General features: G+C 48.2%; 1 protein-coding gene and 1 long non-coding RNA gene across 2 annotated transcripts; one reads left to right on the top strand and one right to left on the bottom strand.

Annotated features, from left to right (window-relative positions):
* Positions 1-1438: 1438 nt before the first annotated feature.
* On the bottom strand, positions 1439-8027 carry Slc30a1 (solute carrier family 30 member 1). The gene is made up of 2 exons (XM_031339237.1): positions 7033-8027; positions 1439-5790 (listed from the first exon to the last, which is right to left on the bottom strand). Exons 1-2 carry the CDS (start codon positions 7637-7639, stop codon positions 4886-4888), a joined length of 1512 nt encoding a protein of 503 aa, XP_031195097.1. The 5' UTR covers positions 7640-8027; the 3' UTR covers positions 1439-4885.
* Positions 8028-8113: 86 nt separating this feature from the next.
* LOC116069004 lies at positions 8114-11820 on the top strand. Its single transcript, XR_004109796.1, has 2 exons — positions 8114-9302; positions 10986-11820. It is a non-coding gene; the product is annotated as an uncharacterized LOC116069004 (long non-coding RNA).
* Positions 11821-12253: the final 433 nt, after the last annotated feature.

Raw genomic sequence — 12253 nt, 5'->3', positions numbered from 1 at the left:
GGGGGAAGATGGAGAGGTTTTGGAAAACTATTGCCTCAGAAGGTAACTTCCTCCCGACAGATCCAGATGAAAAGCTGATCAACAGCAAACTCTGAGGTAGCACTGTGCTACATGTTCTGAGGTCAGCAGTATACTAGGATGTTAGACAGTGTGCACCGAGTCAAGCAACTGGAGGCGTTAGGTAACCATTGTGGATGGACGCTGCCGGCTTGCTTTCCAAATTTATCGTGCCTGGTCCTTTCTCTACTTTATCTGCACAGAAACTGAGGTTGCAGGGCTGGAGATGTTATACTATGGAGTAGTTGAGAGCACTTCCTGTTCTGAGAGGACCAGAGTTTGGTTCCTAGACCCCACATCAGGCAGTGCAGGATCCCCTGTGACTCCAGCGACATGGGCATTTGACCTCCTTCTTCTGGCCTTGGTGGGCCATGTGGCATATTCACGCATTCACATGACATTTTATTTATTTATTTTTTTGGGGGGGTATTTTTGAGACAGGGTTTCTCTGTGTAGCCTTGGCTGTCCTGGAACTCACTCTGTAGACCAGGCTGGCCTCGAACTCAGAAATCCGCCTGCCTCTGCCTCCTAAGTGCTGGGATTAAAGGTGTGCGCCACCACCGCCGGCTCTCACATGACATTTTAATTAAAAAGATATACAAGAGGCTTAAGAGATACTTCAGCAGTTAAGAACAATTGTTCTTGAGGCCCCAGGTTCGAATCCCAGCACCCACACAGCAGCTAACAAACCTCTGTAAATTCCAGCTCCAGAGGATACTGTTCCCTTTTCTGACCCCTGAGGTACCCAGACATGCATGCAAAGAAAATACTCCTAAGAACGAGTTTCTTTTCCCTGTAAGGCCCAGTTCAGACTCACTGGCATGGCATAACCGGTTGTCATCTCCATCTTTCAACTCCAACTCTTTATCCTAACCTATAATCCTTGGCCCTCAATCCTCTCCACCTTAAGCTGCGTTTCTCTAGTCACACCTCCCCCGTCTAGGAGTATCTACTGTACTTGCCTGTCCATGAGCGCGCACCTTCCATTTATTGTGTATTGGTATTTAAACTGTTGTCACACAGCCAGAATCTCAAATTCTTGAAACTTCTCACCCAATCATCTGTGCTACCCTGAAATACACTGAGGTGCGACCTACTGCATTAGTTTTAGGTGCCATTTAGGTATAAGTATTATTCATAGCCTTGTTTAAAACTCCAGAATATAAATTGCCAATAGGAGCAATTATTAAACATTAATGATATCCCATAGATTCATGATCAAAACCAAGCATTCTCACAGCCTACTGGCCCCACATTGAGTGAACCTTTCTGTTCCTATGGTAGACTTTGAGGACCACTGTACTCTTGCAGGCTAGAGAAGTCCCTCCGCAGTATAAGAGGGGAGAGCCACATGCACAAACAAAGTAAATATTAGAATTAGTTTATTTTTCTACTTAACTTTTAATAAATGAAAAGAAACACAGTAGTCTTGTCTCATATAGAACATTTATAGTACATAACAATCCATAAAGCCTCACGGTGAGGTAGGAACAGCTTTGGAAATAACACACAGTCATAAAACACACACAAGTTAGGGAAAAGGTTGCCGCATTCGAGTTCGAGATGAGCCTCATCAACTGCGCCGTTGGCCCAGAGGACGGGCAGCAGAAGACAGGATCTACTCGAGAGCATCTTAGAGAATCAGACCCACTAACACCCCATTGTGCTGTTTCAAGGTAGACCCATAGCATGGCCATTTGTGTCCTTTTATACAACCACGTATCAATTCTATGTTACATTCTCCTCAGCATCTTTTTTGCCTGACACTGAACCTTAATATTTTTGGTTTAAAAGTTTAAATTGATTTAATATACAAAAGGCTCTTGTGCCAGTGAAAATGACTGCTAAATATTCCAGAGCTTGTTAGTAAAACAAAATAGGATCAGCATATACATATGCATATGTATATATGCAGCACTGTATCAAAATAGTGTGATTACAGTCCCATTCTCCAGACTGTGAAGCACTAGGGCAGTTTCAATTTCGAAGACAACAAAAGCCTTCCACTTTCCCAGACCTCTTAACACTGTTTACCACTTAACTGAAATGCAGTACTAAAATAAATATTTCCTATTGTTGAACCACTCTCTAGATTTGTGAGGGCTACCTTAAGACAGCAGGTTAATGACATTTTTTTGTTGTTGTTGTTCAAATGGTATCTGCTTGTAAAACAGTAAAAACATTCAAAAACAGTTTACCTACCAAATACTTCACATTAGGTTTTCTTTTCCCTCAAAACTTTCAGGAACTCAAAATAACGGATGCTGACAAGACACACACATATAAACAGCCTCCCGAGACCCTCCAAAGTAAACTTGATGAAAACCCTTCCTGCTCAAATTATGCATCTTAGGATAAAGCTACCCAGCATTTTGTTTCGGGTGTGAAAATACAGTAAATGTTCCAGGATTGTTTTTCATGTTCTAGCCTGTCCGTCTACAATGTAGCTAACCCGCCCCCACCCCCCAGAAAAGAATTACTCCTACAAGTTAAAAGCTGACCATGGGAAATCAAGTCCATTGTTCCAAGGCTGCACATGGCTGGAAGGATTCCTTGTTTGAGTGTACTGTGGCAGCATGCAGCACTTCCTCACTCAGCTCCACACTGACCTGGCTCAAGTAAGACAGAACCAGGGAAGCCTCCCCCAGCCCTGATGCCCAGAGAGGAAGCACACTTAAACAATGGGATAGTCCCGAAGAGGCCAAGGTAGCTCCTCATTTTCTTTCAAGAAATAAGCTATTTTGGAAAAGACACTCAAATCCCACAACATTTAAATATAAAAACGTCTTTTCTTCTTAAAGATAACCCTAATATAACTTTAAAAATGGGTTAGAAAGTGCACTGTAAAGAAATAAATAATTCTCTAGAACCTCAAGGGGAGTTGGTGCCCATGGATTTTGCTATAACAAACACCTTTGAAAAGAAAGCCTATGATACCACTTTTTTACATAGAAGCCACTTCACCCAGGCCACCACCACCTTAAAGCACTTCTGAAAATCAGACTGACACAGCCCTCCTTCCCATGACATAAACCTGCCCAGAGCGTTCTGAAGGATACCTCCTGGATGCCGTAGGCTTCCGAGGTCCTCCTGTACCACTGTGGGAACACTGAAACCTTCAGCACAGTACCATCTGAGACAACTGGAGCTCCCTCACACCACTCACACACCTCTCAATTTCATGTTTTTTTTTAAAAAAAAAACAAATGTTTTGCTAAAGTCAAAGTAACCACCTGCCAAGAGGTTAGATCACACATTAGTGAAGTATTATGTAGGTTGATGGTTGGCCCAGTGTAGTAAATGTGAACTTACAAACTATGTTCCAAAAATTAAATTTCTTATCAGAAAATCCAGCTGTTCTTAAGTAGGCCCATTGCCAGCAACAGGCTTATGACTCCAGGGGAGAGACCATCCCTTAAAGTAACTGTCGTACTCTTAACACTTCCATTTTCAGATTATTAAGCAATGAATTATTTCAAATCCCAAAAGTTAACTTTCCCAAAAGTAGTCAGCTATAAAAGTTATTGTAGTCAGAATACTTTGTTCCTAGAAAAATAGAGCTATACATTACTGATATTAATAATCACGCCTTTGAAGACAAAATCTACGTTTCCTTCACAAAGCACTAACCTTTCTCTATCAAGGAAAATATAACTTAAAAATCTTCAAATGTCTGCGTTGGATTTGAAACCTGTGGCCATGGAGCAGCCGTGAATGACTTCCTGGGTGCAAAGTGCGGCGTCCTGCAGAGGAAGCACAGCAAGCCAGCATGCCAAGACAGGCGGCTAAAGACCTAAGTCTTCCTCTTACTGGTTTTGCTTTCTAAAGTAAATTGCATGAGCCACCTGATTTCATTTTCAAGTCACTGGCTCTTGGCTAAGCACACACTGTGTTGGCTGCACATGAAGAAGGTATTCAATCCACCTGACGGGTCACTATGGAAGTTTCTTTTAGACAAAATTTAAGATTAATAGTTTGCAGTTAAGGAGCCAAGACAAGTCTGCATTCTCAAAAAAATATTCATGCATTTAGAACCTTTTAGTTCAATGTTGCTAATACCAGTCTTTGAAAGAAAGCAACACTGCAAACATGTTTAGACTGACTTTGGTAGAATAAAGCCACTGGAGATTTTCAAGATAATTTAGAGCTGTAATCAACATTATGCAGTAACTGCCTTCTTCTCTGCTATTATCCCCGATATGCTCCACAATGTGTAAACTATAGCTCATCTTGTGAATTATCTCACAGTTTACTTGGACTACTACTCAGCAGAGAGCACAGAGTAGTAACTAAATTTATTTCCTGCTAATAGTCATGACTCGCTCTGGAAATATGCTGCCATTGTGCTATGTTTATGATCTCAAAGGGCAAGTAACTATCCCCTCAAACATCAAAGCAAACAAACTTGATGATTTTAAAGGCCTAGCAATTACAATCCTAACAGATAAGATATAACAATGGGGGGAAAGAAAAGCAGAGAAATTCCAGTAACAATTTTATTTATCCCCCTAATTTTTATCATGGGAAAACCAGGAATCAAATGTCATTATGTCATATAAGGTTTATACTTACTTTAAACAAAAATGTAACATAGTGTTAAAACTGGCTTTCAAAATGTGTTCCAGCATAGCTGCACTATGCACTAATAATCACAAGGCTGTAATGTAGCACACTCTACTATGCAGTTCCATTATGTTCTTACAAAAATAGAATTAAACTGTGCGACCAGACAAGGACTTCAAATACACTACTTGGCAAACTTGGTATTTCAATGGAGTCTATTTTCTCTTGCCGTTTAAAAGCAAATGTCAAATCTCTTTCTCCAGACTCACAAGGATGATTCGGGCTGTCTGTCTGGCACGTCTTTAATCTCTACCACCACAGCAGGGAGACTGCTTTCAGCTTTAGTCCTCTTGGCCTTCCTCTCTAGATTTTCGCTGAGTTCTAAGCAAGAAAGGCCGACTGTTGGCGCCTTCTCCACATCCTTTCCAGAATGGACTTGTGGCCGTGTCCCACAGCACTGCTTCAGAGCACACTGAGTTCTGCAGGCAAGTTCACAGGGGACTACACCTGATTTAGAGCCTACGGTAGCAAATTCAGGCTGGATGGTAGTAGCATGGATTCCATGATTGTGAAAAACATCTTTAATGGTTTTGGCCACCTGCATGTACGAAGCTGGGTCTTCACATTTGATGTGAGCCGTGGCGATGATCCTGCTTCCAGCGAGCTGCCAGACGTGTAACTCATGGACTTCCTCAACTCCTTCAACATCTCGTAGCTCTTTTACCAAATGTTTGATGTCAATTTGCTTAGGAACAGTTTGTAGAAGAATGAGAGCAGATTCCTTAAGCAATGGGTAAGTCGTGTAAAGAAGTATACAAACCATTATAATGCAAAGGGTTGGATCTAGGTAGAGTACCCAGCACGGGCCAGCCTCACGCATCGGGGCCTGGGTACTGTTCATTATCTCTACAGACGATTTGCAGGGATCAGGAAAACATGGGTTTATACAAAAGTCGTCTTCAGTACAACCCTTCCAGGAAAAGTAAAAGACCAAGGCGTTCACTACCACGATCAGGGAGCCCAAGGCATCTCCAAGGACATGCAGGAACACTCCTCGCATGTTCAGCTGTCCAGCCCTGTTGTCTTCTGATTCCAGACCGTCAGACTCCTGGATGAGGTTCCCATTTACCTGTACATCCACTGGATCATCACTTCTCAATTTTTCTGGCTCTACAACAAAACGATACAATTTTAATTAAGCGGGTTTAAAGTGTCCACAGAAACATCATGTCTAGCGGTAAGTTTAAATGTGTTTCATGAAGCACAGTGAAAGTATGCTGAGAGCAGTTGACAGTGAGCTGGCACTGGGCACTGCCTGTACCCACCAGCAGACAGTCAACTGAGTCACTCAGGGCTCCTGCTTCTTGTTCCTTCCCACCCCCTCACCTGCCCCTCACTACTGGACTGGTGTTGGGTTGGTGTCGTGTAAACACTGCTTCACTTCTCTGAAACATACAAGAGAAACAAAATTTAAGGCAATCAGTTAAGCAGCGTGGAGGATTAGTCCTCTAACATGAACTGATCTGATGTGAGGGTCTCTGTAGTCAGTGGCACTAGAGCTGAGAAAAGCAGCTCTAACGTAAAATATTCATCATGAACATAAAATACAGTGTCTTGGTAGAGGGGTTTACAAACTGACAAATCAACAACCTGGGGCTATTGCTGGGCAGTGCAGGCCTTTGATCCCAGTACTAGGGAGACAGATGCAGGAGGAAATCTGTGAGTTTGAGGCCAGCCTGTCCTCCAGAGTGAGTTCCAGGACAGCCAGGGCTACACAGAGAACCCCTGTCTGGAGGAACCAAAAACAAACGTGAAGCTATCAACGGAGTTGGAAGTCAATAATCACTAAGTAACCTAACAGTTCCAGTCAGAGGGTGCACCTGAAGAGCTTCACTTTCTCCTTGCCTGTGCACCACCTGAACTTCCTAACAAGTTACTATGCATTGGAGAAGTTAAGCTTAACCAGACACAAATGGCAAGAAAAACTGGAAGGAACACACAACGAGCTTGGGTGGCACTGGCCCTGTCCTTTCTCATTGCTTTTTCAACACTTACCTTCCAAATTACCATCAAGCACTCGCGTGCTCAAAATGAAAAACGTTCGTTAAAACCACGAGGGTAATACCTCTCACCATTGGGTCTAGCACCACTATGCCAAACCCGAAGAGGTTAGGGTGCAACGTGCCCTGGCAGGTCCCTAAGCTGTGATTTCTCCGGATTCAGTGGTCGGATTCTGGGAAACACACACTCCCGTTCACAAAGGCCGCCTTTAACCAGGGCCCACACACACACCCCCAACACATCATTATCAAACTTGTTCAATGGGCACGGAACCACCGCGCACCCGGGCGCGGGGCGTGGCACCCACCACGGTCGCCAGGGGGCGCCCGTCCCGACCACTCCGGCGCTCACCTGCCTGGTCCGCCTTCAGCCCGTTGGAATTGCTGGTGTTGGCCACCAGTGTGTTGGTCTCCTCCTGGTCCGGCGCCCGGCCGGGCGGCGCGCCCGCCTCGCCCCCCGCGCGGGCCGCCTTGCGCGCGCCCTTGGAGAGGTGGCCGTGGCCGTGGCCGTGCGAGTGTCCGTGGCCCGCGCCCTGGCCCTCGCCGCTGTGGTGGTGGAAGAGGCAGAGCCCCAGCACGTTGACCAGCAGCCCCGCCACGCCGACGCTCAGCACCACGAGCGGCTGCTGCATCTCGTGCGGCTCGATGAAGCGCTCGACGGCTTCCAGCAGGATGGCGAAGCACAGCCCCGTGAGGAAGATGGCGTTCACCAGCGCGCCCATCACCTCGGCGCGGATCCAGCCGAACGTGTTCTTCTGCGTGGCGTGGGTCCTCCGGGCGAAGCGCTCGGCCACCAACGCCACCACGAGCGCCAACACGTCCGACAGCATGTGGAAGGAGTCGGACAGCATGGCGAGCGACGCGGTCACCCGGCTCACCACCACCTCCAGCACCATGAACATGAAGGTCAGCAGCAGCATGCACAGCAGCCGGCCGCGGTTGCGGCCCCAGCAGCCCATGGCGGCGGCCTGAGGCTCGGCGCGGACGCCGAAGCGGACGCGGACGCGGGAGCGGCGCTGTGGGGGAAACCGCCGGCCGCGCAGCTACTCAAGAGCCGGCGCTCGGCTGGACCGGCGAGGCGGAGGGCGCGGCGGGCCACGGCGTGCCGAGGGGCTGCGGAGCATCGGACCGAGGCGCTCGGGAGACGGCGTCCGCGGCGACTGCGCTCGGCCCGGCGGCGACCGCCGTCTTCGCCCCCCCGCCTTTGCAGACGGTTTACAAAAAAACTTTGCTTTGCACTCGGAACCCCCGTTTTCACACGGACCCGAGCGTGACAAGGCCCCGATGCCCCGCCCCCCAGGCCCGGCTCGCCTCCCCATTGGCCAGAGCCGCCTCACGACAGCCCTGGCGTCCCGCCCCTCCTCGGCCTCTATTGGCTGGCGCGGCGGAGGGGCGGGAGGGGGCGGGGCGCGGCCGCGGGAGCTGGGGGCGGGGCCTGTGCACTGGGAGCCGGGCGTGGGCCGGGGGCCGCGGCCGGGTGCAGCGGCGGGCGGTGCGGGGGAGGGTGGGCGCGGGCCGCGTGCAGCGGTGGGCAGGCGGGGCAGGGCGGTGGCGCCGAGCCCTGGGGCGCGGTGAGCCCGATCCCGCTTCCCGAGGTGCGGGTTCCGGGCCGCGGTTCCCCTGCGCCGGCCCCGCCGCCCCAGACTTTGATCCTGCGAGCTGGGTGCACGTGGGGGCGGCTGGGTGACAGGTCGGCGCCCAGGAGGGGCGGGGAGTGCGGGCTGTGCGGGCAGCGGCGGGGGGCGCGGCCGAGCGAGGAGCCGAGTTAGGGGACTGGTTTGCTAGCGGCACAACCCCAGCCTGGGGAAGGAACACTTTCCATCCAGGGGGATCACCCTCAGGGCCACCTCCCCAGGGCAACCGTGTGAAGTCAGCCTGTCGCTGACACTCTTTAGGTGTGGGGTGCTGACTTGGGGCGGGAGCCTGCTGCGTGACTTGGACAAGTCACCTAATCTCGCTACACCTGTTTCTTCATCAATAGAGGGAAGGGTTGGGCAAGTGGAACTCTTCTGCTTCCTTCTAGCTAAAATTCCAAGGCTCTGTGATTTCACACTATTTATGGGTTACAAACCTCCGAACACTTGTGTGGGCTGTTTGGAGGGGGAGGGGCGCCCGGAATACAAAAGAACGGTGGATGTGTGCACATCTATGTGGGTAAAGTTCTCCCAGAGTGGAGGCTGTAGTCATCAGCCTCTGTTGGGCCGCCAAACCAGCCGAAGGGACCCCCTAGGTACCAGCTATTGCACTGAGATATGCATGGCTCAGTGTTCTTTTGCATGAAAAGATTTCTTTTAGTTTCATTTGGTTTTTCTAGACAGTTTCTGTGAGTAAACCCCCGGCTGTGCTGAAACTCCCTCTTTAGAGCAGGCTATCCTCGAACTCAGAGCTACAGCTGCCTCTGCCTCCTGAGTGCTGAGGTTAAGGTGTTTGCCACCACCGCTCGGCGAAAGCTCCTATTCCAAGACTGCCTCTCACTTTGTACACCGTGTTCTCATCACAGCACCCAGACTGGAAAGCTAGGTGGGTCCTCGGTTTCCAACATCATAGGGGATTAAATAGAACCTGGTGATTGACTGGATATTGGGCAGCAAGAGGAGGATTAACAGTTACGTTTCGAAGCCGGTAAGAGAAATACTGCCTTAAATGGCATTTTATTGGATAATGGGAAAGCCGTGAACTCCACTTTGAGATGCTGAATTTGAAGTAATGAGCATGATAGCGGGGCTTAGCCTAGACCCTGGAACTCCGGGAATCACCCCATACGCACACAGAAGTTGGGAACACAGCCTGCCTATGTAGAAGCCTAAATTTGGAAGGCACTTAAGGTCTCCTTAAGTCCCTGGGCAGCTGGGGACCGTTTTGCCTCCGACTGTGGCCCTTTATTGAGACAGATTCCTTTATAACAGTGGTTCTCAACATTCCTAGTGCTAAGCCCCTTCCATTGCTACTTAGTAGCTGATCTTGCTACTGTTTCGAGTCCTTATGTAAATATCTGTTCTGTTTTCCAATGATCTTAGGCAACCCCACCTCCCCATGCAAGGGTCCTTTGACACACACCCCCCCAGGGGTCGTAACCCACAGGTTGAGAACTACTGCTTTAAACACTAGGTAAATAATAAGGCTGGCTTGGCTTGCCAACAGGGCCTTGCCCCATAGGGGCTAAACAGACCAGCCTGGAAGATGTTTCGCAGTAAAAGTCGTGTCGGCTTCCAACAGCAACCCCAGCTGAGGAGTCTGTCTCACATTCAAGCTGTCTCCCAAAAACCTGCTTTATTCCCTCACCCCCTGGTAGGGGGTGGGGCAGCACAGCCCCAAAGTGTGGAGAAGTCACAATGGCCAGCCAGGTCAACTTGCCTGATAATTTTCACACCCATGCTGATTAAATCTAGCACACTTTAGAGATAAAATACTGGCAGTTTTGGAAATTGCCAGCGTGACTGGAAGGCGAGTGTAATAGATGCTCTACACTCGGCCCTCTGAACTTGACACTCCTGGTGGAATTCTGAGAGAATCTTAGAGGATTGTGAAAGCCCCAGACAAACACACCTGAACATATATTGTCAAAAATCAATGTAGTTGGGTGTGGTAGTGTTGCTTTTAATCCCAGAGGCAGGAGAATCTCTTGTGAGTTAGAGACCCGAGTGATCTACACAGTTCCAGGACTGCTAGGGCACATAGACCCTACTTTAAAACAAACAACCAAAAAAATGTAGGACCAAGAAGGTGGCCTGACTTTGATCCAAGGATCCACTCGTTAGGAGAAAGCTGACTCTCAAGTTGTCCTCTGGCCTACACACAATGCTTTTTGGGTTTTATTTGTTAAGTTTTTAAAAAAAACATTGTATAAAGACCCCCAAAACAAAACACCACAGAACCATGTGAACACCAGAGTGCATTTGACTTCAGCTGACTAAGTCACATCCAATGTTCAATCTCAAGGGGAAAACTGGCTTGTTTGTGCTCTTGTGTCTTTTGGAAAGTGCTTGAGTAGTTTCTACATATGAACAGAAATCTCTAGCAAAAACTTTGAGTGCCAGGGTTTGGTATTTGTTTAGCTGCCCCTCGAGGAATAAGCAATAGAACAAAGAATAACTAAGAACAATGCAGCAGTAAAACTCAGGAATAGCACAAAGGTCTCAGGGTCCAAGGGAAACTGGTAAGGAACCCTGGAGCAGGAAGCCCAACCGAGTGCAGAGACCTGCCCTGCCACAGCTGGGAGGGTCCAGTTTCTGTCTTCCTTGGTGGAACTGAAGGTTCTCGGGTGAGCCTAACAATAGAGAAATGTTTTATTGTTTTGTTTTTCAGGAATAATGAAAACAGAGCCCAAGTTCTTCAGTGATGGCAGAGAGTTAAGGTGCCAGCACCTTTTATAGCCAAGGCTCGCTCACTGGAAGCATTTAGGAGCTCAGGCATAATGGCTCGGAGGCTGAGGCAGGAGAGAGTTCTAGGTCTGCGTGAACCACAGAGTGAGTTTGAGGCTGGCCTGAGCGACTTACTAAGAAGAAATCGTGCACAGAGAAGTTTGGAGGCGGCTTGACGGTGCACTGCTCACCTACTGCCATTAGCCTGGGGTCCCCAGCACCAGAAAAACAAGCATCTGTGAATTTTGGGTTACATTTATCTGTAAGCACACATGAATGTAGAGGTCCAAGGACAACGCTTATGATTTGGTTCTCTCCTTTTACCATAAGGACTCCAGGGGTTGAACTTGGGTTGTCAGTCTTGGTGGCAGGCATCTTTACCCACTGAGCCAGCTTGGTCACCCTGTGCTTTAAGTGCCCTGCTACTTAACACCAGATGCAGGTGAAGGCTCAGGTCATCTTAAGGATGGAGTGCTCACACTTCTTTGGTCATGGCTTTTGTCTTTTGTTTTCACTTTTAAGACATGCTGAATGATTGAGATATAGCCCAGGCTGGCCTTGAATTCTCCATCCTCCTGCTGTAGCCTCCCAAGTACTGAGATTACAGACATGAGCCATCACATCTCTCGTCTCCCGTAGTCTTTTTATTCTTCAGGTTCGGAGGTCACAAAACACAGAGGATATGTTTTAAAGAGAATTTTGTCAGGCATGGTGATTCAAGGCCAGACCTAGGCTTACCGTGTCCCCTTCTCAAAAATTAAAATAAAATAATCAAAGCATCTTTTTAGGGAGATGTAGCTCAGAGTTCTTGTGTAGCACATATAGGTTCAGCCTACAGGATAGCATAAATTTAGCTCGGTAGCACTTGCCTGTAATCCCAGAGGCCAAAGGGTCAGAAGTACAGTGTCATCCTTAGCTACATCTCGTGTTTGAGACCAGCTTGGGTCTTTAAAAAAAAAAAAAGGAAGAGAGAAAGAAAAGCTCCTGTGTGTCTGAACAAGCTAGTACACATCCCTGAGTCGTCCTTACTATATCTTTTGGGTGAGGGATGCTTGTCTTTGGGACTGGGGAGCTCAGAATGGACCCTTGGGCCTCCTGTATACTAGGGAAGTGCTAAACCACTGAGTTACAATGTAGTGAGATAGACTTACGGTGTGGCCCAGGCAGCTGTGAACCTTCCACCTTAGCCCCTTTAAGTAGCTGGGATTTTAG

This window comes from Mastomys coucha, unplaced genomic scaffold (assembly GCF_008632895.1).
Source record: "Mastomys coucha isolate ucsf_1 unplaced genomic scaffold, UCSF_Mcou_1 pScaffold1, whole genome shotgun sequence".
In the NCBI taxonomy this organism is placed as follows: domain Eukaryota; kingdom Metazoa; phylum Chordata; class Mammalia; order Rodentia; family Muridae; genus Mastomys; species Mastomys coucha.
This window is presented reverse-complemented; position numbering and strand designations above follow the sequence as displayed.

What these genes read in the sequence shown, in the direction of transcription:
- Slc30a1 (XM_031339237.1), bottom strand. Translation starts at nt 7,639, where the DNA reads ATGGGCTGCTGGGGCCGCAACCGCGGCCGGCTGCTGTGCATGCTGCTG. An exon ending in GCTGAAGGCGGACCAGGCAG is followed by an intron (nt 5,791 to 7,032) that starts GTGAGCGCCGGA and finishes GTTTTGTTGTAG; the next exon opens with AGCCAGAAAAATTGAGAAGT.